Raw genomic sequence first — 25,752 nt, forward strand, 5'->3', positions numbered from 1 at the left:
TTCATTAGTGAATAGAAAATCCATTGTTATCACTTATAAGTTTATAATCCGACGGTAACAACAACATAAAAATAAATAAAAAGTTTGTATAATAAATAGCATCACATATATGTTATTTTGGTCTGCAAGCAAATTAGTTTGTTCATATGCAAAACAATTTAAATCTAAATAAATCATGTTTAGTTTCATTTTGTGGAAATACAAAAATATCTAGTCCACCTCCCTAACTAATTCGACCATTATAATTACTGGTATTACTTTTTGGACAAAACTTGGATAACAATAGAAAGAACATATAACGAGGCAATCCAGCCAAAAAAAAAAAAGAGATCCATTAACATAATTAAAGTTTTCAATGTAACAATTATGAGCGTAGTTTACGATGAAGAATTGGTTCAAACTACAAAAAATATACTCTATAAAACATGGCTGCACCAATGTCCCTAACTGCCACATTCTTGTTTTTTTAACAGATTATTATTCTTTTTTTTTTATAAAATGATTATACTCTATTATTCTTCGTACACATTTCACAATAAACGGACCTTATAGTATTTTTTTTTGATCAAACGGACCTTATAGTATAATGATTAAAAATTTAAAAGCAGACAGATCCCATATAATAAAACCCATCTAATTTATTTATGAGTGTATAACATATTTTTCTCTACAGTTCTATAAAAAGCTACGGTCATTGAACAAGATCTATGACATAGATCAACTAACCAAATAATCATTTTTCTTCCTCGTGTCATTTTAGTTCACGCGGCTCGAGGATAGCTCTTTGTAAAAAAATCTCTGTTTAGAAATATTGAATGACACGCGCTCTCACAACACGCGAGCCACTTTGACGCCTAATTCATACCTGAAAGTTTGATGTTCTAGTGTTTTAGGTTTGTTTCACAAAAATTGATTTTCTAATTTTTTATTTTATTTTTTATTAATTGATATTAACAAATCGTGATTTCAAGACGTAATGATTACAAATAATTAACTGTTTTAGATTACTATTAGTACATACATTATTAAAAATATTTAATAAAAGGAAAAAATTATTAAATGATTAAATCATGATTGTTTCTTAATATATGTGTAAACTCTAAAACATCAAATTTTCAGGAACACAGAGAGTACTAAAGAAGAATTTAGAACTAATCATATACTAGTATGTACTTAGTTAATTGTAGCCAAAGATTACACTGGGACATTAGTCTTCCTACACGCTCAATAAAGTATTTTTAGTGATCAATCAGTGGTCATTGATGACCATCATTAACTATTTCGTTTTGAACGAAAAGGAAAAATAAAACATACATCAATGCATTATGACTCGGTAAAATATCTCTTAGATCCATTTCGATCTGTTATTCGTTTCGATTCAAAAAATTCTGATATCCGTAGTTTTTTATAAAGTAAATCAAAAGACATATTCACTTTTAAAAAGTTTAATTTATCAGGAGACTGCATAATATAAATAATATAAAATATAAAATTAATCTATAATTTGCATAGAAATTTGAAAACATCTTATATTGTGAAACAAATTTTTTTGTTTCAAAACATCTTATATTTTGAAACGGAGGAGGTATAAATTATAATTTTACTATATTTATTTGTAAGATTTATAAATTTATGTTCATCCGATTAATTATTTAACTACTAGTTTTAATAATTAGAGAGAAATATATATTTTTAATAAATTTTACTATTTTTGAAGTAAATTTTAATTTTTTCTATTAATGTTTTTATTTTTATAATTATTTTTAAATATATATACTAAAAGATTCGATATCCGACAAATAATCTAGATTTTAATAGATATCCAGTGAATTACGGAGCGAATAGATATCAGAAAACTAATTATTTGGACGGAACAAAGCGGATCACGGATACCACCAAAATCTAGGATATCCACTTTGTGCACCCCTAGTATGTATGACAAACATTTGGAAAATTAAGGGTACAAAGAGATCGTTTAAGGACTAGGGTTCAAATTTTTCACTACAATCTCAATTTTGGTTGATAACTGTTATATTTTTAAAAACGACTAGATTTTAACTTGCGGTACACCGCGGGATGATTTAATTTTAAAGTTAGTATAAATATATTTTGTAAACTGTATCTCTTTATATCATATTTATTTATATTATAGTTTATAATTGTTATTAAGTAACAGTATACCACGAGTCCACGAGACAATTATTAATAAACAGAGGATTTAACCCATATTAGAGCGGTATATAAATATTAATTCAAATTCGTCCGCCATATAAATCATTTCCGAAATATAACCTGTTCCGTAATTTCTTAACCCGTCCCGTGATTTGTTTTTATTTTAAAATTTAATGATTATTTATTATATATAAAAGTTTACAAATCATATCATCCTCTAAGACCACAAGACATTATACCACGGGACAATTTTTGGTTTTATACAATTTTTTCTAAATGAGATTAATATGTCTAATATTTGTGGCATTAAAAAAAAAAGATTTAATCCGTATTGAAGCGGCGGATTAATGATATTTTAATCTTTTTATTATTTTTGATTCAAAAACCCATCCCGCCAAACCCGTCCAGCAAAAAAACTCATTTATTTTATTAATGTTCTTATTTATGATTTGATTCTGAATCATTACCTAGATATTTTAATCCATGTAGAACGTTGAACACATATTTTCGTCAATTGGATAATATATGTCCGTTTTAAAAATTTTGAATCACAGTATATGCAGAAAAAAAATTGATTTTTTTTTTAACTTTATGTATTATATGATGATTCAAAACATTTAAAAACAAATCAAACAAAGATGATAGGAGAATCATAATTATAAATCTTAATCAAATATTTTAAATATCTAAATTATTGAATATGAAATATCCGGTGTATGAGTTAGGTTAAATATAACCCGACCCAATAAATTTTTTGTGAAGGAATTTTAAAAACGGGTCAGGTATCCGATATATCCGGAAGCATTTTTACCCACCCGTCACCAAAGTGTTGCAAAAATACTAGTATAGATTTAAATTTTATTACTTCAAAAACTATTTACGAAGTATTTAAACAACAACAAATTCTAACTTATCAATGACAAAATTTGATTTAAATTGTAATGGTTTGCTAATAGACCTTGACCTACTTCGTTGCCGGTGTTACCCTCCCATAGTTTAATGTTACCAAAAAGAGTTCGAGGTTGGCATTCTTCCCTTGACCGTGTACAAGAGATCAACTAATGTTTTACATTCTTTACATTATTCCATGATTATCCATCCATAGATCAAGCTGATTGTATATATAACATGGAAAAAAAAAACTAAAATACCTTCTTCCTCTAAAAAGTACAGTAACTTGCTTGTTTTAGTTTTGAACTACCAGAAAACAATCATCTGTTCACAAGTTCTGTTATAAAACAACTATTATTCTTGATGTCGGTTCAAGATCACTGGTTATTAAAATGATGATTCGATAATCTTGCAATCAAGTATAGTACATCGTCTCTGCCATTTCTTTCATGCCTCCGGATCTATGGTAATCAAACCCCCAACTACGTAGTAGTAAAATTTTAACATATTCATCATAAAGATATATAAAACGAAGTCAATTACAATTAAAACCTAGACGATACTTGCTAGTAATTACAAATTACGTACGAGAGACACTACTAATATAATAACTGCATCATTAATTAATCACTAGCGAACCATAGTTGCGAAACATACGAGAACGAAAGAGAGAAGGAAAGAGCTTTAATCCGGTGCGACGCCGGCGTACGAGCTAGTTCAGACGTAGCTCAAGAGAAGTACAAGGACGAACTTCCGATTGGCCATACTTCCAGATGGCACCATTACCACCGTTGATGTGATCTTCACCGTGCATAGGGAAGAGCGGAAGCGTACGTCGATGTTCCAGATATGCATCGCCACCACATTCTTCTTCTTCTTGATGACCTTCTAGACCAAACAGAGGCTTTTGTCTATCGAAGAAGTTGTAAGGTGCAGATGAGTAATGATGATCCATGTTTGCCCATCCTCCACCTACGTTGTTGTAATTCATAGAACAATCTTGTTCCTTCACCCAAAAATCTCAATTTCATTAAATTTATATTCATATAAGTAGGATATATGTTATTTGAATTAAAAGACTTAAAGTTTGGTACGTACCATAGATCCATAGACATGGCTACTCATCATGTAGCCATTAGAAGCATTAACAACACCACATTCAGTACCTGAGCTTGCATGATTTAAATTCCCTTCAAAAAAAAAAAATACGTATCAGTGAGCATATATTATGATTCCACACCATACTATACAGAAAAAGAAGAAGAAAGAGACATAAAATTAGTGATTTTTCTACTAACCCAAATCCCCTAATTCTGTTAAAAATCAAAAATGAAAATAAAATGCACGTGAGTCTAGTTTCCATTACACAACAAAGAAACCGTTCTTTAGATGCAAATTTGGTTTGCCCCAATCAAGATTCATAACTTCACATATACGTCATTACATATACATATATCTATCAAAATCATATGTACATATATATAACATCTTCTTGGGTTTGGTTATTTTTACTAATTCATGTAATAGATAGTGTGTAACTGGTTCCCAACAATATATATTCGGCATTTTTAATTTTAAAAATAATCTGAATAAATTCATAGAACAACAGCATTTTTAAAATCTTGTTAACAATTTCTAACATTTTTATATGTCATTACATATACATAATATATCTATCAAAGTCATATATATGTAGATCTTGTTAGGTCTTTTTTTGTGTGCTAATTCTTGATGTAGCTACTAGCTACCTGGTGTAAATGGATCTCTTAGTAATATATAACCACCTGATGAATAAATTCATAAAAAAAAGCATGTATAAGAGAAATTAGTCACCGTTATTGAAGCTGGGATATGACTTGTTATGATGATAGAGATGATGGTCTTGATTAAGTTTAACGTTGACGGAATTAGCAGGTCTCTGCATGGGAACACCATGATGATGGTGAAGTAGAGGATGATGTTGATGATAATGATCATTAGCCGCCATCATAACCGAGTTGGGCGATGAAGATGGTGTGGTCATGGTTGTGCCGTTGAATCTCTTCTTCTGACGCTCACGAGCCTTATGGTTCTGGAACCAGTAAAAGACGTTCTTGCCCTCGATCTTTCCGTACTGTCTCAGCCTTGCAGTGATCTTCTGGATCTGATCGGCTGTTGGTGACCGGACTCCACTGTTGTAGTAAAGTTCTTTGAGGATTCTGATTTGCTCCGTCGTCGGTGTCCACCTCGTGCTGGTCTGGCGACACGTGTAACCACCAGAGCCGGACTTGTTGTTGTTGTTGTTGCCGCTTTCTTGGTCGGCTTGATGATGATGATGCTGATGCTGTGGTGGCTCCATGTGTGTTTGATTCGACTTTTCTTCACAAAGCTAACAGTTAACAAGATCAAGACTAGAGAGGAACAAGAGAATGATATTGAGAAAGAGAAGCTTGAATTTAGCAAGAAAACAACTTGCTCTGGTGGTAGTAAAGAGATTTTAGGTTTCGTGTGAGAGAGAAGATATATATATATATAGAGAGAGAGAAAGTAAAGGTCTTGAGTCATATATTCATACAAGGGGACCCAAAAAAAAAGTTTTGCAATATTCTAGAAATCAGTTATTCAGTATTATTCTTTTATGCATGTAGTCATGTAGATATGATTCCACATACAAAACCCTATTTAAAAATGTGGATATAAGAAAGAAAAATGTTCATTAGAATTAACATTCGACTACAATGTTATGTTTAGGAAGGAAATTCTCTAGTCAACTATCTATATATCTTTAGTTAAATTATATAGGGCTCGTAAGATAATAGAAACTGAATTCTTATCTTCCCTAATATAGTATCTTTAAAAGATCAGGTCATCGTCGTGCATTAACCTAAGATAAATAATTGTGTTTAGAAATTATTAACTCACATGTGAAATGTTTTCATATTTGTTTATCTTCTGTAAATGAGGAATAAACGAAAGTACTCTTGAAATTTTTAGTGAGAATAATTAATAAAATTTTATCAAAAATTGTTTGGGATCGAATCAGAGGATATCTGGTGGAGAAGGATTGAAAGGGACAGAGAAGTTAGAAATAAACATGAAAATGGAAAGGGACAAAGGAGGGAATTAGAAAGGTGAGGGCATCATCGGTATTTACTTAGACGAAAAACAAACTCTCTTTTTTCAATTTCTCTGTCTCTTCTCAATTATTACTTCACCAGCTTTAATTGTTATGTATCTGTCTACGTATGAAAGATATTTACCCATACACACAGAAAACAAAAAAAAAAAAAAAAAAATCTTAAAGATCGATGTGAATTATTGTTTCGTAGGAATGAAAGAAAACAATTTATAATTTTTTCTAGAATGAATGATAAAAAAATGAATAACGTTTGATAATTCATAAAAATACATTTTTCCTTCCATATGGACACATGTTCATGACACATAATATAGGATATTTTTCGTGGGGATCGTCCGGAAATGTGTAGAAGAATTACTATATATCTTTATCTTCTCTTTTTTCACTGAAAGTTTCCATCTTATATCTTTATCTTAAAAATGAAAATAATTTCTATCAATTACAATTTATAAAACAAGTGTGACGAATTTATATATAAGGAGCATGGATCTTTGTAGAAATATGCGATTTAATTTATTCATTTTGTTATATGAGTTTGAAGGGCTTTGACGTTTTAGTATAGTTGTTGGTTAGTGAATATGACTTTTGTAATTGAAAAGGAACAATACCCAACTTTCCTATAGTCTTATTGTTCTACGTAACAGTCATATATATAAAAGATATATAGAGATTTTCAATGTATCTTTTTTCTTACGAATTCTACAAATTTCATAGAAGCTATTATAGTTTTTATGGGGAATGGCCTGAAGATACGGCTGATAAGAATTTTTTTTTTTTAAATGAAATTTTAAAGATCCGATCACCAAAGTTGCTTGGCTATTTCCTAGTATATAGTTTTGTATATATTAGCCCCCATGATTTCTCGGATTCATGAGCAACACAACGTGCAAAGACGTACTGGGGGAAAAAAACTTTTTACAAACCAACTATTGTAACTATATAGATTTGAAAACAATCTAAGGATTTAAGTCTTATAATATATATATATATATATTTGTTAAACGTTTAAGTCTTATAATTAATCTTTTTATAAAAATATATATATATAATAATAACAAAAAATCTTTTTGGGAGTTGCCCTAGCAAAAGACCCAATTGATCACCTAGATAAACTCAGTTTTATCCCAATTAAGACTAGTGGATTACTCATTTTTTAAAACTCTAATCGATTGGTATATCCGAGAATAAGTTTGTAATGTCTTTTGGCATTTGTTCTATATATTGAATCAACGGTCCAATTTATCCTACTCGGAAATTACACCAAGTCACCAAACTATAAACTAACCAAGAAATGATTAAACTATATCTCTGGTTTGATTGTGAATGTCTTTTTGAGAAGAAGGAAAGAATGTCTTGTTACTCTACATGCGTATGTAGTGTATATATAATATATAGATGAACATATGGTCACAATTTACATAGTGGTTGCTACTTAGAATACACTTTCTATAGGCCCTCTGATTTATAAACTCCTATGAGTACGTATGGTAACGAGCATGCAGTGAGAAACAGAGGATCTTGATTTACGCATCACGATCTTTTTCATTGTCGTAAAGTACTGTTGAAGAGGCAGAGGGGAGAGGGCTAAAGACTCAGAGCTTTTGTAACTAATGTCTACGTGGCCCCTAAAGCCACTCTTCTTTATTGCAGAGATTTCATTTTCATTTAGGGCATCATTAGTTTCAGTTTGTACTTTTGCCCTAATTTCATGAATACGTTTATAATTAGTTTTTATATTTTCTACATAATAATTGGTTTCCCGGAAATTAATGGGGGAAAATAGGGTTTGGAATATGGCATGGTCCCCTCTACGATCCGAGCCTTATATTCAGTCTGTCATATGTTATTCGCTATTTACACCTTACGTTACACTGTTTATATTTAGATCATTTGTTGAATTAGTTCATCAACGTACAATATTAAATTATTAATATGTTTCAATTATTCGTCAAGACTTGATTGTAAGATATTTTCCATATATTATGCCACTTTAATATTTAATTCATATACGAAGGTTGTTTGTATGTTGTTTTCAACCTAAGATTTTATAAATATAAATAGATAAAAATACTGATGATGTCTGAGATTAATATAACTATTTGTTGAAATTTTAAGAAGAAGTAGAAACTAATATACACATGAATTTAAACTATTATATTAAACACATATATATATATATATACATGTTACTATCTTTAAAGATACTAATTAAAATTTTAATTAACAAAGTAGCTAGGTTTTCTATAAAGAAAACATATACATACGTGCAAATTGATATGACATTTCCATGTTCAAATGATACTTCCATGTTGTAAATTCTTGTTCTGACTGGTATATAAAACATTCCTCCTGCTTTACCCTCAAAAGTTGTTACTAATCTTGTGGGGCTGTCTTTTAAAGTTAACAAAGTAATTAATTACATATACATACTATAGGAAAGTGAAGTCTATTTATTCAGAATTTCAAATAAAATAATTATACTTTTAGTCATTGTATGTATTTTTTTGTCAAGAATATTTGTATGTTAAAATTTTCTATTAGGTAAACTATATCTCATGTGTTTTTTTTTGCTGAGTGGTTATCTATTAAACTAAGAAAAAGCTGTTTTAGTTACAAAGCTCATTTAAGAGCTTTTGTTTGTATAAGAATCTGTTTCCGTGTAGTCAAAATTTGTCTTTCGAAGTTCCGAGCTTAGTTAGGTCAGAATCTGCGAGCTTGGTCTCTCGAAATTCTGAGCTTAGTTTAGTCGGAATTTGCGAGTTTTGTCTCTCGAAGTTCCGAGCTTAATTTAGTCGGAGTTTGTGAGCTTTAATTCCGGTGTGTCCGGCTTATGTATTCTTTCTATGTATCCTTTCCTTGATTTTAATATTACAAGATGACAAAAAAAAAAAAGTTACAAAGCTCCTTTTTGATATTTGAAACCAAGGTGAACAAATCTAAAATCAAATCTGCTCATATTAAAGACTTTATTGAAATCAATACTTATGTGTTATAATCTATATATAATAGCAATCTAATAAATACCATTTGCACATCTGAACGGTTGCGTCTTTTTATCGCAACTTTTCGTTAATGTTTTTATTAATTAAAATATATATTTTACGGTTATGTTTTTTTTATATATAAATTGCATTCTGAATGTTTTATATGGTTGCGTTTTTTATTGTAACTCTTCATAAACAGTTGAAACCGCTTATTCGAATTATTGCAATATTTAGTTTATTCTACGAACAATTGCAACCTTTGGTTTATATATTTAGTTTATTTCACGAACAATTGCAATTTTTAGTTTATTTTATAAATAGCTATAACATTTAATTATCTACCGCCGCGTCTCTCGGTGTAACTTTTCATAAATTATTATTTTAATTCTTAATTACTAAAATGTATTTAAATGAGATTGTAACTATTTAATTGAACTGTTTCAACATTTGGATTATTTGATGAATTATTGCAACTTTTGGTTTTGTGTTACGAACCATTGTTATCTTTAGTATATTTGATGAACTATTACAACATTTGGTATAATTGACGAACAGTTGCAATTTTTGGAATATTTGGTATCTACGGTTGCGTTTCTCGGATAAGTTCGTCATATTTTTAAAAAATATTTAAATACTGAAATATATTTAAATGAATTGTTGTTACCGTTTAATTTAACACAATAGCATTTGGTTTATTTGACGTTGAACGTTTTGGCTTATTTATCAGACCATTGTAATATTTGGTTTATTAGTTTATGCTTTTTGCACTTGGGAATAGATTTTTAGTTACTTATTATTGTTTTTCTAATATTAATATACTTAATAAATGCTTGTGAGAGTTTTCTTTATCATAATTTTTGTAAAATATATATTGATTTTTATTAAAAAATTCAAAATTATTACAATTCATTATGATTTTTTCGTTTGATATTGTTTTTAATGATTTTTGAAATATATTTTTCCGCGACATCGCGGGATCCTAAGTCCTAGTAATAATAATAAGAATAATAATTTTGTGTTGATAATAATTTTAGACTTTGTTGAAATCAAAACAAAATTCTTACACTCTTCAATTTACTTTATTTTGTTTCTATGACTTAATTTAATTTTGTTACACCATGATTAAATTCAATGTATATATACAGAGAGAGGAGAGAGATTGAGAGAGTAAGAGTGGTGCAGAAGGAATTTCATTGTCGAAGAAAGAGCACGCTCTTCGATAACGTAAATACAATGCAAACAATAAATGAAGTGAATTCATGAGAATTAGTATCATCATCATCAACACACACATATTCATCATCATCATCACCTATATCTTCATTCAAACACACACACCGTACGTGAAGATGGATGAAACAATCATGACATGCTTATGCATGCATATTTATAAGTGTGTGTATATATTATATATGCTTTAAAGCCGTTACATATGGTTTAAAAGATGGAATATTACATCATATAAACGGGAAATGTCTATTGTTGTAAGCTTCTTATTTTGGATAGAAGATGTACCTTTCACCTACAACTGCACCAGTTACATTGGTGGTTGTGACATTTATTACTTCTCTCTATCTCTCTCTCACTGTCGATTTATTGATTATACTTACGGTGTGTGTGAGAAATTGCATAGAATATTCAACGCACATGACGTTTCCAACATCTTGACGACTTGAAATTTTCCTATACGTTGATACATATATTGGTAATTTGCAACCGTAGAATTGTCTTTCGTATCAATTCTGCATATTTTTTTAACCATTTAATAGTGATGTCGTTTTTTCATTCCATTGATACTCCACCCATTTAATAGTGTGATGATGTGAACTACCAATTTAAACCACGTACTTTGCTTTTGATTAAAAAAAAAAAACTGATACAGTATTACAATGTAGTCCACTAGTGATTTTCTGCATCTAATGTACACAAAACTTGTGATTTTATACTAGTCAAGCAAATGTTTAAAACAACAATTGTTCTATGGAAAAAGTAATAAAAATTTGGAAAAATGAATTACTTGAAACTTGAAACACAGATTTTGTTTTACATGTTTTAGGAAAAGGGTGATAGATATGAATATGATTATTATATTACGTCGTGCATGTACATTTTTTTCTTAGAAGGAATAGGATAAGAAGAGTGAAAGAAAAAGCAAAGTGTTAGTTTCCTAGAAAGTTAGAGAAGAGTTATCATCATTGCTTCGACTGATATAAAGATGAAAATATGAGGAGAGAGATTTGTTTTCACTTCATTAATGATTAATCTTTATTATAAGCATTATTAATTAATTTGATTTGATATAATACAACATTTAATCCTATTAACAAATAAAATTACACATGCTATGATATAAATTTTATAATTTTGATTTTATTTTATTATTTGCTTTTTAATACACCTTTACAATTTAATTTTTTTTAAAAAAAATTCACACCCGTGTTATAGCACGGGTTATGATCTAGTTAATTTGATTGGAGGATACATATTAAATTAAGAGGATTTTTTTTGTTAAAAAGAGAGACATAAAGTATTCTTATATTCAAATTCCCTTATAAATTAGCAAGCTCTAAACTCCACCCTTCTATATGATTGATCCCTGGGGAAAAGAATGTTTGTTTAAAGATTGTGTCATTTTTTAAAAAAATTCAATATTATTCAAAAATAGTGTTTTAGGTGAGTTTTTTCGAATGTCTCTGAAGGAACAAACGTTCAGAAAATGTTACAAAATTCTTCTTTAAAAATAAATAACACAACTTTAAAAAAAAATCAGGGGTCGTTATTTGGAAAGATAAATGGTCAAGATCAATTAAACAGAAGACAGATCAATACATGGTGATGGGCTAACATGAAAAGGTGTTTTGTATGCACATACACACACACATCTCTTTTATCCAAATCAACAACACATCAAAGCTGCTTTTTTTTTGCTTTCCTTTTCTTACGGGTAATCATTTTCTCATCGCTCTCCTTCTCTCACTCCCCTATCAACCCAACATATGATAATTAATCTTGATTCTTGAACTTTCATTCTTTGTTTTGTATTTAATTATAAAACTTGAGACAAGTTTCAAAATCAGACAAGGAAAATCATGTACTATACTAATACTACTATGTAGTAGGGGTACCTATTAAGTGCAAAAGCATGCTGATTGTGTCTTAAATCTTACTCGCATTGTCACAAAATGAGCTTAAGACTCATAATAATTTGAGACTTTTTTTTAATAAATATTAGAGATTTAGGTTCCCATTGGTAACACGCATAATGACAGAATGTAAATTTTTTTAATGAAATTATGCAAAAAGTTTACTGATCAAGGAAATCTCCATAATGTTTAATAAAACATGAAATTGCAAAATTCGCTTTTTCGCTTAAGATATATTACAAAGTAAAAAAATCATTATTAATGTCTTAAAAATTTATTCCACCATTATACAAATTAATGTATCCAATCATCATAAAATTTCATTTTACGATATTTTTTTCTGCAACTTATATCATTATACAATGTTAACGATCTTATAAATTCGTTATGTATAAAATCTCATTTAAATAAATATCCAAGCAATAGTTTTTTTTAGTAAAAAATTCATGATAACATCCACAAAATTTTGTGATCACACTGCAGAACAAAATAATATTTGGCAAACTGATTGATCACTAAACCTTGCAAACAAAATGATTACTCATCTATACTGTACACCATATTTAGAAAAATGGTGGCGGTAGCGTAATTTCTGAAACTTAACCGATAAAATTGTTTAGATGCATGGTTTTTAAAAGACAAAAAAAAGTAAAATTAATACTCCCTCTGTTCCTAGAAGATTGACTTTCTAGAGATTTTACATTTCTTAAGAAACAATCATTGTTTAATTATTTATTTTTGTTAAATATTTTTTAATAAACTATGAACCAATAGTAATCTGAAACAGTTAATCATTACGTCTTAAAATCTACGATTTATTAAAATCAATTAAAAAAAAAAAATCTAGAAAATCAATCTTTGTGGAACAAACTCAAAACACTAGAACATCAAACTTCAAGGAACAAAGGGAGTATGTATCAAGAAAAAAAGAAAGAAAATAGGATACATTGTTACTTTGTTAGAAAGTAGAAAAATGGTGGAAAAGAGAATGATGATGCTAAAAAAATCGAATAGGGATTTGAGATGAGAAGATCATTCCATATCTCATATACAACACATCGGCGCTTTTCATTGAGATATAAAGTGTCATACTCAATAGAACCCAAACCCTTTTTCTTCTCTCTTTCTATTGATTTTAAGAAAGAGATTCTTATTAGATCCCTTAACCCACGTGTTCTTTCATTATTTCGTTCTCTTTGATTCTTCCATTTTATTTTTGTAACCGGTAATTTTTTATTTATTTTAAAAAGTAAGTGTGTAACTTTTCAAAATTGTAAATTATTTAAATAAAAATAGTCGAGCTCTTCTTATAAGGTACACCTTGAAAATCAGATTAGCAAAGGCCACATTCATATAAGTCACTCATGTTCGAAAGGTTTGATAAAACGATAAGTTGTAGTCAGTCAAAAAATTGAGATAATTGTACACTATATTCACAAAAACATATAAATGAAATATGAAAGTATTGGTTACTTGGTCAAATCAATTATCGATTACTATATAATATATATATGCTCTCGTAGATCGAAATTCTTTAGTCACATCAATTGGAAATTTTGACAAAAAAAAAGGAAAATAAAAAAGAAAGTAAAGCGAAACAATCCACATAACAATTCACACTAAACCACAAATGACAAATCGAACTGTAGATATTATACATTTTACACAATTACAAATACGGTCAAAAATTCAAAATCGGAAAAAAAAAAAAAACTACCCCGGACATAAAAAATTGTTTGAATTCTAAAAAAATAAAATTCAGAACGTTGTGTAAAATATGTTGCACAAATTAATAATATGGAAAATTGGTTAAATAAAGAAAGAACCTATAAATTTCAGCTTCAGAAGTTGAAGAATTTAACCTTAGTTTCTTCTACTAGGACGTGGCATTCCTCTTCTCTGGCTTGATGGCCAGTCTCCAGAGTCATTGTGTTCACTGCTTCTCTCAGGATTATAGTAACCTCTTGACTCATAACTATTGCCTCCTCGTCTACGTCCATGTCCTCTTCGGTTAGTGCTGTTATGGTTGTTTAATCCTGAGGACCTTGAAGCAGAGCCAGAGCGGTTCAGCTCCAATGGCAATGGCTCGATCCCTTGCAAATCTGGCTCTGGGGTGAACCAAACCGGGCGTTTTGACTCGTCCATTTTCCTAAATGTGATTGATATTCTGTTGAAAAGATCCGGGAAGAAACAAACTCATATGAGAAAATTGCTGTTTGTTTATAGAAGAAAATTTGATGCAACAATATATAGAACCTTTTTGTGGGAACTGCAGGTACACAGTGCTTAGCTACATCAGCTCCATTTCCATTTAACACCAGAACTGATCTGAAAAATGCCCAAAAACCAATCTTTGTTATATATTCGACAAGGAGTAGCAAAAAGTTTTGATATTGGGACTTCTTCAGAACTTGCTTACCCCACAGGAAGCGGTATTGAGTATGAACCCGAGAATTCACCAGGACCCTCAACATTCAGGTTTGAGCCAAAGAGGATATCGCATTCACTGAGGAAAGAGATGGTGCAGAACGGACGCAGAAAGTCATGGTTGTCGATGTGCGGAGGTATGCAGTCACTTTCATCATAGATGTTTACAATGCAGCTATCGGGCACACAAGTTGGAGGCAGTACATGCCATTTAATCAACCTTCTTATGATTACTTTGAAAAGAGGAGGCAATGGATCAACTTCTTCACGTTGAAGGATACCCGGTGGGTTTCCAGCTCTGTCCTATCAACCCAACATACAAGAAGGCAAAACTCTTAACTATTTTTTTTTAAGAATGATACAGATCAATGAAAGTATGACAGAGAACGTTACTTACTGGAGCATAATTGTAACAACAGCCAAATTGTATAGTCTCACGTCCTTTGCCTCTCATCCACTTATGTGGAGCAGTAAATGTACGCTCTACAGAGAGAAAACAAGACAAGATTCAGATTAAAAATAGGTCACAGTTGAGATAAGAGTATTTTCAGATCGAAACAAGAAGTCACTTTTAAGTTCTCCTTTTCGTCCCTTCTCTTGAAGTTGATACACTTGATCAACAATCCGTTTCTGCTCCACAGCGCTAAAAACACCAGTGTGCAACTCAAGTCCGTCAAGCACATTAACGATCTTTCCCTTAACTCTCTCCAAACAAATGAAGTCTTTCTTTCTCTTCACATTCATCAGCCTGAGATTCTCTCTCTGATCTCTAGACAACTTAGGCTTCACTGGAGTCCTCATCGAACTCGCATCAAAACCTTTCCTACTCGAATCCCTCTGCTCTTCCTCCTCCTCCTCCTCGTCGAACTCATCATCTTCTTGTGTCATATCAGCCCAAGACATCCGAGGGCTTGCTGTTTCAACAACAGCTGGTCTAGAGGGCAGTACACTACCCAAAACTTCAGAAATGGAACCAAATACAATTTCACTCTCCTTCCAACTACCTAACGGATGATTATCACAGTCTTCGCCATTTTCCGACTTCCCATCCACATTGTTACTAACTCTTTCTGATCCCATAGTTCCCACCACCGAACAAGAATCAGTTTTACACTCTCCATCAACTTTATCTGTGTTACTACAAAGTCCTACACAAAATGAAATATGATTTCTCATAAGCAACTACACATGATAACTTAATTCACAAATTTAGAAACATAATTGCTCCTCTCTCGCCTCCTATTTGTTCCAATTACCAAACCCTAAATTTTTAACCTTGTCATTTAGCAGAAAAACAATAAAAAAAGCAGAATCAAGTACGACAATGAAGAAATCGCCGTTTTCTACACAGAATATTCAATTTTCCATAGAAACCAGAAACTTTCTCTTCTCAAAGAAACAGTTGAAAATCGTTACCTGGGTCAAGAGAACGGATTCGATTGGAGAGAAGGTGATTACAGTCCTTGCATAGATCTTTAGATAAGAAAGGAAGCCAATTCGTCAGAAATTCCGAAACGATCTTAAGTTCCGACGGCTGGTACTGCCGGAGAAATGAATCGTCTTCCATTTGATTCGCTCGATTCCGAATCGTACAATCGAATCTAATCCTCTTGTTACAGAAAATTCAAAATTTCTTAGTCCACGATTTGGAATCGAGTACTCTTTTGTCAGTGTGATTCTGTGACGGTATAAGGGTAATCTCGGTATTTACGGCAGCCAATTAAAACTTCTGGGCCATTTAATTTCTTAAAAGCCCATTAATTTCGAATAGACACGTGTCGATAAATAAGTGGATCAAAGGATTTTAACGGTTGAAGATGAAAAAGCTTATCTTTTGGCAAAATCGATTCTTTCTTCATCGAAGCTACAAAAATCTTAAAAACAACACAAAATGAAAACTCTTCACTTTTTAGCTCCAAGTTCAACCATTATCAATCTGAAGCAGCAACAATCTTACACACAAACCAAGTTCCTGTTGCATCGTAACAACAGACGAACTCTATCGATAAACTGTGTAAACAGTGGAGGAGATGATGAGAAGATCTCTCAACCGTTGGATGGAGTGGAGATAAGATTCAAAAGAGGATCCAGAAGGAAAATGAGGGAAGAGGGTTCAGGAGAAGGAGGAGGACAAAACGGTAAAAAGAAAGAGACTGTACAAAAGCCATGGGAGGAGATGACATTGAATGAGAAGGCATTGGAGCTTTATGTTGGAGAGAAAGGTTTGTTGTTTTGGCTGAACAAATTGGCTTATGCGTCGATATACATTGTCATCGGAGGTTGGATTCTTTTCCGGTTTGTTGGACCGGCGTTCAATCTTTATCAGCTCGATACGCCGCCTCTTGATCCTAAGAACATCTTAAAGGGTTAAGAAAAGCTTTTTAGCTGTGTCTGCATTCCCTGTTTCAAAACATTTTGAGGCTTATATATTCAAGTTAGTTTCGAGTAATGTGTAGCCAAATCACAAACAAAAACAACAAACCAAATTGTGATACACTAAAGAACACTCTTCATGATTCTTCAAGATTGTTGTGTTGGAGTTATGTCCTGATTAAAAATATCTCGTGTAGTCTTGCACCTGACATAGGAAAAGAAAAATAAAATTGTCTTTGGCTTTTGTTTACCTTAACTCAATGCATAGAACCAGAATCATTCACCGAAAAGACTAGCAGACACTCACCTATTGCACTCTGATCGAGATGCATAATTGTGATTCTTGCAATTTGTGCACATCCAGTCTCCATCGCGCCATTGTTTCGCTCTGAGTAATCAGTAAAAACAAAGAAATGGGGAGGTTGCAAAAGTTCTTCAAGAGACTATGGAAAACTTAATCTCAAACCGAGTTCTTGCGTTTAGAAAACAAGAAAGCAATGGAGACCAGAGATCAATACAGTACCCTTTTCCAAGTAAAGCAGGTGTTGAATGTTGTTGTAGAAATGGGAGTGGAACCTGCCAATTTGAGATCCTTCCTGGGCTCATGCCAGGAAAAGACTCATATATCGCTGAATGTGGTTGCATGCTTGTCTGCACAATGAGCCAGAAGAAACAGAGGTTAAAGGTTAAGCAGCAAGTAAATTTTATGAATGTACTAATCAATTTATGCGCTCTAACTAATCCTTACAAATCCTTGATTCAGTCTTTTGCTATCCCATTCATGAGCCAAAGCTTCTGATGCTAATCTCTTTGTTCCAAGGGCTGCAACCCAAAACAAACTTTCCCAAAATAAAAACTAGTTCTGAACGAATATCAGAGACCTTTATGTTATATAGAATTGCGCAGCATCCATATGAGTCAAAATAGAGAAAAACATACCTAGTGGAGCTGTTTCGTTGCACTTTTTGCACTGCAGAGACATACAAAACAGAAATGAGTAAACAACAAGCCGGAATCTGCAAGTCGGTTTTGCATTGTGAACCTACTTCCTCACCTGTATACGAGAGGAATAATTGTGAAAACCACATCTGCAAATCCAGTCACCGCTCCTCCATTCTTTATGAACCGAAGCTTGATTTGCAGCGTTAGAGAATGCAAGTAAGGAACCAGATTGATCGATTGACTCAGGCCCACGAGCGAAGTAATGGAGATGAGTCTGAAGAGAAGCTCCAGGGATTGCAAGTGCTGACAATGCTGCTACTTCCTTAGGTTGCCCGCATTTTTTGCACTTTTCTCGTGATGCATAATTGTTGTTAGTGCAACCTATCGCCACACCACACACACACACACACACACACACACCAAACACAGCACGAAGAAGATACGCACGCACACCACACCCACCAGCAATTTCCATATACCACATAACACAGAACACACAAAACAGCTCAACCTAGTTATAAGTAAAGCCACTAATCCACAATTCTAATCTAATGTATCATCAACTGGAAAAGGGCATCTAAAAGTTTAAGAATTTGAACTCAGAACTTAAGATTCAGATCAATTATAGTTTTGATTCACAATTCCAATCTAATGAAACATCAAATGGAAAAGGGCATTTGAAAGTTTAAGGATTTGAACTCAGAACTTACGATTCAGATCAATCCTACTTGTGTAGTTCATTAGCACAATCTGTGAAGCTAATTCACACAAATTCCGAAATTCAAAAAAGAGAACATCTCTCACGGTATAACACTTGTATGTAATGATCGAAAGAAACTTGAACTGAGATAGGAGAAGAAAGAACGAACCAGTGCAGATCCAATCTCCGATACGAGGAAGCCACTTAGAGTTTGGAGAAGTATTGTTATCCATGAAAAGACGAGGCTGCTTGCATCTATTGCAGAATGATCTAAACGCATAATTCATGTTTCTGCAACCTAAACATTCCCAATCTCCTTCTCTTCCGTCTCCCATTTCCTCTTCCCGGAAAAACTCCAGTCGCCGGCGACGACGACTCACTCATTTTCTTTCAGAGAGGAGAAAGAAAGAGAAAGGTGACGAAAGCTAAAGATGGGCCGAATTTATCATAAAATTGACTCGGCCCATGAGGCCCATGAGGCCCATTCTTTTCTTCGGAGAAAAGCTCTTTCGTTGTTCACCAGGCGATGTGATAATCGTTACATACATCTTCGTCAGTAATCACTGATTTCTGGGTTTGAAGTTTCTCTAGATCGATTTTAGATTTAGATCCCTTTGTTTCTACTGCTTTTTATCGTTTATCTGAATTTCTCAGAGAGGAATAGCTCAGAATTTGACAAGGTTTTTTTGCTCTCTAATCCACCGAATCTCAAGCTTCCATGGCTCTCAATCTCCGTCAGAAACATACTGGTAATTATCTCTTTATAATTCAATGTGAAATGATCTCAGTTTCATAGATTGTGTTCGATCTATTGATTGTTTCCATAGGAATCTGAAAATTTAGAGAATTCTGGTTTGTTATGAGTAAATGTTGATGTTAGATCTTTGATTCGGTTGCAGAATGTATAATCCGGATGCTGAATCTGAACCAACCTTTGAATCCAAGTGGAACTGCAAACGAAGAAGTTTACAAGATCTTGATCTACGACAGATTCTGTCAGAACATTCTATCTCCATTGATCCATGTCAAGGATCTGCGTAAACATGGAGTTACACTTTACTTTCTCATAGACAAAGATCGAAGACCCGTTCACGATGTTCCCGCTGTGTACTTTGTTCAACCCACTGAATCTAACATCCAGAGGATCATAGCTGATGCTTCTAGATCTCTCTACGATACCTTTCATCTGAATTTCTCGTCTTCGATCCCTCGCAAGCATCTTGAGGAGCTAGCTTCTGGGACTCTTAAATCTGGTTCTGTTGAGAAAGTCTCGAAAGTGCATGATCAGTATTTGGAGTTTGTGATACTTTGGAAGATAACTTGTTCTCTCTGGCTCAGCAATCTACTTATGTTCGGATGAATGACCCATCAGCAGGGGATAAAGAGATTGAAGAGATTATCGAAAGGGTCGCTAATGGTTTATTTTGTGTGTTGGTAACGCTTGGTGTGGTTCCTGTTATCCGGTGCCCACGTGGTGGACCTGCAGAGATGGTGGCTTCTTTGTTGGATCAGAAACTGAGGGATCATCTCTTGTCTAAGAATAATCTGTTTACTGAAGGTGGCGGTTTCATGAGCTCGTTTCAGCGTCCGCTCTTGTGCATTTTCGATAGGAACTTTGAGCTCTCGGTTGGGATTCAGCATGATTTCAGATACCGGCCTCTTGTTCACGATGTTCTCGGGTTAAAGCTCAACCGATTGAACGTGCAGGGAGAGAAAGGTGGAATGAAATCGTTTGAGCTGGACAGTTCCGACCCATTCTGGTCAGCTAACAGTTCTCTAGAGTTTCCAGAAGTCGCTGTGGAGATCGAAACGCAGTTGAACAAGTACAAGAGAGACGTTGAGGAGGTTAACAAGAGAACTGGCGGTGGGAGCGGGGCTGAGTTTGACGGGACAGATCTGATTGGAAACACCAAACATCTCATGAACGCTGTGAACTCACTCCCAGAATTAACTGAGAGAAAGCAAGTGATTGACAAACACACCAACATTGCAACCGCGCTCTTAGGACAGATCAAGGAGAGATCTATTGATGCTTTCACTAAGAAAGAAAGCGACATGATGATGAGAGGCGGAATCGACAGAACCGAGCTTATGGCTGCTCTGAAAGGCAAAGGGACAAAGATGGACAAGCTCCGGTTTGCAATCATGTACTTGATCTCCACAGAAACCATAAACCAATCCGAAGTCGAAGCCGTGGAAGCAGCATTGAATGAAGCTGAGGCTGACACAAGCGCGTTTCAGTACGTGAAGAAGATCAAATCCTTAAACGTATCTCTTGCAGCATCTTCGGCAAACTCAGCGAGCAGAAGCAACATTGTAGACTGGGCTGAGAAGCTTTACGGACAGTCTATAAGCGCAGTCACTGCAGGAGTCAAGAATCTGTTATCTAGTGATCAACAATTGGCAGTGACTCGAACCGTTGAAGCTTTAACGGAAGGAAAACCAAACCCGAAGATCGATTCTTACCTCTTCCTGGACCCAAGAGCTCCAAAGTCGTCTAGCTCCGGTGGTAGCCACGTGAAGGGACCGTTTAGAGAAGCTATAGTGTTCATGATCGGTGGAGGTAACTATGTTGAATATGGAAGTTTGCAGGAGCTGACTCAGAGACAGTTAACCGTTAAGAACGTAATTTATGGAGCCACTGAGATTCTTACCGGAGGTGAATTGGTGGAGCAGCTTGGCGTTTTGGGAAAGAAGATGGGATTGGGAGTTCCGGTCGCTTCAACGTCATTGTCTGGTCACTGAGTGTTACACACTGTTGCCTTTCATTTTTCTTTTGCCTTTTCAGAGACTTTTTTTTTTGTTTTTAATTCAATCTATAAAAATCCCCAGTGGTGTTATTTAACAAACAGTTCAGTCTCGTTAAAAAAATTTCTTTTAGACAATAAAATTATGTGGTGTGTTTATAATTCCATTTATTAATTAAGAATGTAAAATGATTTTTTTTTCCTTTTGTGCTAATTGTTTTGGTTATAAGTAAATGACAAGTAGATAACAAACTGTTTAACTTTGACAACTAGATTATGTAGCCGCGCAACGCGGATTTAATCATTTAAATTTTAAGAGATTTTATCAATGCGGATTTTTGAGCATAAATATAATTATTTAAATTTTAAAAGATTTTAGTTTACTCATATTCATTATCTTTTCTAAAGTAGTGAAATATTTCTCACATTTTTCACTACAATATCTCTCGTTATTTTCTATGAACTAGATGATCGCCCGCGCGCATGCGCGGGAAGAATGCTGTATAAATGGTAAAATCATGTGAAATAAGGGATTGTTTAGGTGTTACTTGGTAGTGTAAGAAAAAAATGGTAAATTGTTTAGGATTTAGTGTGGTAAAATTATGGAAAATGATGAAATTTAAAAAATTCAATAATATTATAAATGCTAAAAAATAATAATAAATCATCTTTTAAAATCATTCACCAACAAAATAAGAAATCAACGAACATCATCACTCCATGGCATTCTCCTTCCGTGTGATGATTGGTACTTGGTCATTTTCAGGATTCCTGACATCCGATTAAGAACACCATAAACAGTGAATGTCCAGTCGCCAACTTTAGAGTTTTGATTGTAAACGGAAAAAAAAAATACTTACCAACAAAGCATCTCGTCGGTAATACTGAGATCCGGATTCAACATAATCCTCGTACTTCCGGTAACATTGGTACATCTCCACCTATGTTCCTGTGATAGTTCTAATTTCACAAACTTGATAATACATATCACTGTGTTACGTGAACGATGCTTCCATAAGTCATAGAACTCGACTGCAAGGTCACCCGTTAAACGACACTCTAGATGGATACACCTAATTTTAAGATTTGAAGAAGTCATAAGACATTATATTCTGGTTTAAATCTTTAAAAGAATAGTGACTTACTCAGTATCACGTAAACCAAAGTACAGCTCAAAATATCCTCCTTGAGAATGTTCCACGGAAGGAACAAAAACCAACTCTCTCACGTTGACAATTTTGCCAACAACATCTATGAAACACACACATGAATAATACAGTCAGAACATGAACCGCAAATAAACTCCAAAAGCACAAATAAATTTATAAATTAGGCTTACCAACGCAAATATTCGGATTAACAATACCACTCAATATACTCACAAACTCAGTTAGATTGAAATAGGTTCTACTGGAGCACATATTAATACTTTGCACTAAAGTGTCCGAACGAAACACAATCTTGAATCTATGCGGTACTGGTCTCAATATGCTGTTAACCCGTGATACATCAAAATTTTTAATGCTCACCCACTCATCGATTATCAATCTTGAAAGATAATTATCAATTAATTCATCACGAACAACGGCTTGGATTTGTGTGAACTGCAAATAAAACGTCAAAGACAAAACCAATTCAATTTAATATCGAAAACATGTATAGCAGGTAAGTTATCAAAAAACTAACATGCTCGTCACCCAAAATCATATTGAGCTCTCTACCCGTGCCACGCGAAACAGACCAACAATTCAAAATCTTCACCGAGACAGACCACTCACCCATGTTAGGGTTAAGAGACGCAATACGAAAATAACCACCATCACATGAATCAGATGTAAAAGGTATCATTGTAGAACCCATAACAAAAGATTACGCGGCTAAATATTCCAATGAGGTATAAATGCGGGATACATATATGTAGACCTAACGATTATTTGGAAAGAACATAAAAATGGAAAATATATATTAAAAACTAAATCAGAAAATTAACAAAAACGAATATTGATTAAACGATATAGAATTTATCCATAAGATTTATAAATTAAGTTTTTAAAAAAGAAACTAAATCTCAACAGTTAAACTGAAATATATACTAACGAAACTTAAGGGTAAAAAATATCACTCTATTATCAACACCATAATAATAATATATACAAATGGTGTAAGTTATTAGGGACGCAAATAAAGTTCCATTTTACCTAACGACGGAAACCAAAACCACACGATGCATTTTTAGAAACAACTTTTTTGAATGAGTAATACAAAAAAACTATAACCAATGACAAGTTATGTATCATGTATGTCACCTCAACAGAGTTTTTAACTATGTCATATAACATCTTTCAGACTAAATTACAAAAACTCACTAAAGCGAAATATATATAGAACTATAACGCATATCCAGAAACTATACTATATAAATAAAATTGTAACTATTAAAAGTGTCAATTTAGTATTTATCACAATCGATGCATATCATAACAGTATCCCTAATTGTAGAGATTTTGTTTATTATTACACGCGATTTCCATAATAATCGCGATAAATAATATTTTTTTCTTTCTTTTCGGGCGTGTTGATGTAGTAGTTGTTTTTTTTTTTTTTTTTTTTTTTGTTCTTTTTGTTTGGTTTGCTTATATATAATAGCGTGAATAATAATAATAAAACAGAGGAGAGAGTATATATTAAAATGAAACGGAATATCTAAAAGCAAGTAGATATATTGAACTATAAAATACGGTACAGACGACGTCAAATCGCAACTGGTTATTTTCTAATTATTACTACAAAACAGTACAGTTAATCTCATTCAATTTTTACCGGATACGAACATAATAAAAAAAATTACAGAAGAGATAAGCGATGATAACCTACACGCATCGTCTATGTGTCGAGAAACATGATAACAGTCGTCGGAAGTTCTAAGTCTTTGTAACAATGATAGCAAACACAGACGCATTATTGTTCAACTATCAAAGAAAATTACGCATAAACAGAAATATTCTAGAAAAAGTTATAAATGAATATCTTAGAAAAAGTGATACAGCAACAAATACATGTAGTTAAAAATTATGGATTACGCGGTACTTCGTATATAATTCGCATTACGAACATGATATAGTCGATAATCATATTAAATACACAAGAAAGAACAAACCCAATTAAAATAACAAATTCATAAATAATAAATCAGAAAGGTTAATAATTCCCAAAACGATAAAATGATAAAATAAATAACACCAAGACACTATTATATTGATAGTATTAGGTGGAATAATAAACCAATACCGAAACTATAACACCGATAAAGCAAAACCAAGACAACGATAACAAATCTAGGCCAATATCACATTGACATGTCATCACATTTGTAAGTTAAGAGTCGGCGAACTATACCAAGACGCACACCTTCAAAACCGGCATGATGGAATCCAAGATCACCCATCACCTTACGCATAACACGAAAACCATACCACTCTAATTGCACATCGGATAACTCCAACCCTAGTGTAATAAAAAGCAACACCTTTTTGAGACACAACTATCAAGTCAAACAACATCTATAAGTATTTAGTATTGATGATAGATTAATACCAGGATTATTACGCGCGATTTTCTGTTCAGCCAACACATCACCACTCAAAACTCGATAGCAAGCGTCCCATACCGTGTGGACATTAATGCTTTTATAGAGTATCAACGATTCAACAAAACGAAGGCGTAGATACGCCGGGCATAAACGCCAACTACTGATGACAATATCATTAATACACTCAAGAGTATCTTCATTGGTATTCATTAAAATCTCATCACACTCAAGACCGTCAGACGGGTATGGCTTCATACCAGCAGCAACAAAACGCTTCAAGATAATAATAGACAACACATTAGTATCTTATTACATGAATACAAACTGACTATATATATAATATATGTACATCAACTATTAGTAAGATAGATATAAATTATCTCACCCCATCACCAAAATACTTCATGCGCAAGTCAGCATAATTCTGGAAGATATACAAAATAAAGTATAAGCAATATAATTTATATTACCAACATTTATCAAACACGTAAATCGGAACGAATGTTACCAAATAATAAATCAAACTGCACACTATATAGAGTTACCAATTAACCTTTTTAGTCTGCATCAGAGGGTCCAATGATTTTGCCTCCTATACAAATCAACGAAGATATAAGTTTTTTTCTTTTTATTTTTCTGTTTAAGCTTCGAAACATACATATCGAA

At 32.8% G+C, this 25,752-nt stretch overlaps 6 protein-coding genes across 9 annotated transcripts; 2 read left to right on the forward strand and 4 right to left on the reverse strand.

Moving 5' to 3' along the window:
• Positions 1 to 3,447: 3,447 nt before the first annotated feature.
• On the reverse strand, positions 3,448 to 5,556 carry LOC9320158 (protein WUSCHEL). The gene is made up of 3 exons (XM_002886092.2): positions 4,897 to 5,556; positions 4,162 to 4,253; positions 3,448 to 4,069 (listed from the first exon to the last, which is right to left on the reverse strand). Exons 1-3 carry the CDS (start codon positions 5,399 to 5,401, stop codon positions 3,776 to 3,778), a joined length of 891 nt encoding a protein of 296 aa, XP_002886138.1. The 5' UTR covers positions 5,402 to 5,556; the 3' UTR covers positions 3,448 to 3,775.
• A 2,055-nt stretch (positions 5,557 to 7,611) lies between these two features.
• Positions 7,612 to 8,470, reverse strand: LOC110230161. Its single transcript, XM_021032168.1, has 2 exons — positions 8,446 to 8,470; positions 7,612 to 8,002 (listed from the first exon to the last, which is right to left on the reverse strand). Exons 1-2 carry the CDS (start codon positions 8,468 to 8,470, stop codon positions 7,644 to 7,646), a joined length of 384 nt encoding a protein of 127 aa, XP_020887827.1. The 3' UTR covers positions 7,612 to 7,643.
• Positions 8,471 to 13,896: 5,426 nt separating this feature from the next.
• Positions 13,897 to 16,411, reverse strand: LOC9322205. Its single transcript, XM_021030634.1, has 6 exons — positions 16,152 to 16,411; positions 15,305 to 15,883; positions 15,133 to 15,218; positions 14,728 to 15,038; positions 14,565 to 14,636; positions 13,897 to 14,475 (listed from the first exon to the last, which is right to left on the reverse strand). Exons 1-6 carry the CDS (start codon positions 16,300 to 16,302, stop codon positions 14,172 to 14,174), a joined length of 1,503 nt encoding a protein of 500 aa, XP_020886293.1. The 5' UTR covers positions 16,303 to 16,411; the 3' UTR covers positions 13,897 to 14,171.
• Positions 16,412 to 16,554: 143 nt separating this feature from the next.
• Positions 16,555 to 17,293, forward strand: LOC9322206. Its single transcript, XM_002884046.2, has one exon. It carries the CDS (start codon positions 16,627 to 16,629, stop codon positions 17,104 to 17,106), a length of 480 nt encoding a protein of 159 aa, XP_002884092.1. The 5' UTR covers positions 16,555 to 16,626; the 3' UTR covers positions 17,107 to 17,293.
• On the reverse strand, positions 17,103 to 19,240 carry LOC9320159. Of its 4 annotated transcripts, XM_021030636.1 has the most exons (8): positions 18,920 to 19,174; positions 18,761 to 18,808; positions 18,163 to 18,431; positions 18,048 to 18,078; positions 17,857 to 17,930; positions 17,632 to 17,759; positions 17,416 to 17,496; positions 17,114 to 17,313 (listed from the first exon to the last, which is right to left on the reverse strand). In XM_021030636.1, the coding sequence occupies exons 1-8, from the start codon at positions 19,083 to 19,085 to the stop codon at positions 17,256 to 17,258; spliced, it is 855 nt and encodes a 284-aa protein (XP_020886295.1). In that variant the 5' UTR covers positions 19,086 to 19,174; the 3' UTR covers positions 17,114 to 17,255. The 4 variants fall into 4 exon arrangements, with proteins under 4 accessions (XP_002886140.1, XP_020886295.1, XP_020886294.1 ...); XM_002886094.2 differs by lacking the exon at positions 18,761 to 18,808 and having other exon boundaries at positions 17,103 to 17,313; positions 18,920 to 19,240; XM_021030635.1 differs by having other exon boundaries at positions 18,761 to 19,174.
• Positions 19,241 to 19,317: 77 nt separating this feature from the next.
• On the forward strand, positions 19,318 to 21,640 carry LOC9322207 (SEC1 family transport protein SLY1). The gene is given in 3 exon segments (XM_021030633.1): positions 19,318 to 19,499; positions 19,650 to 20,053; positions 20,056 to 21,640. Coding segments are annotated over 3 exon segments (1,875 nt in total). The 5' UTR covers positions 19,318 to 19,468; the 3' UTR covers positions 21,496 to 21,640.
• The last annotated feature ends 4,112 nt before the right edge of the window (positions 21,641 to 25,752 follow it).

This window comes from Arabidopsis lyrata (assembly GCF_000004255.2).
Source record: "Arabidopsis lyrata subsp. lyrata unplaced genomic scaffold ARALYscaffold_3, whole genome shotgun sequence".
NCBI lineage: Eukaryota > Viridiplantae > Streptophyta > Magnoliopsida > Brassicales > Brassicaceae > Arabidopsis > Arabidopsis lyrata.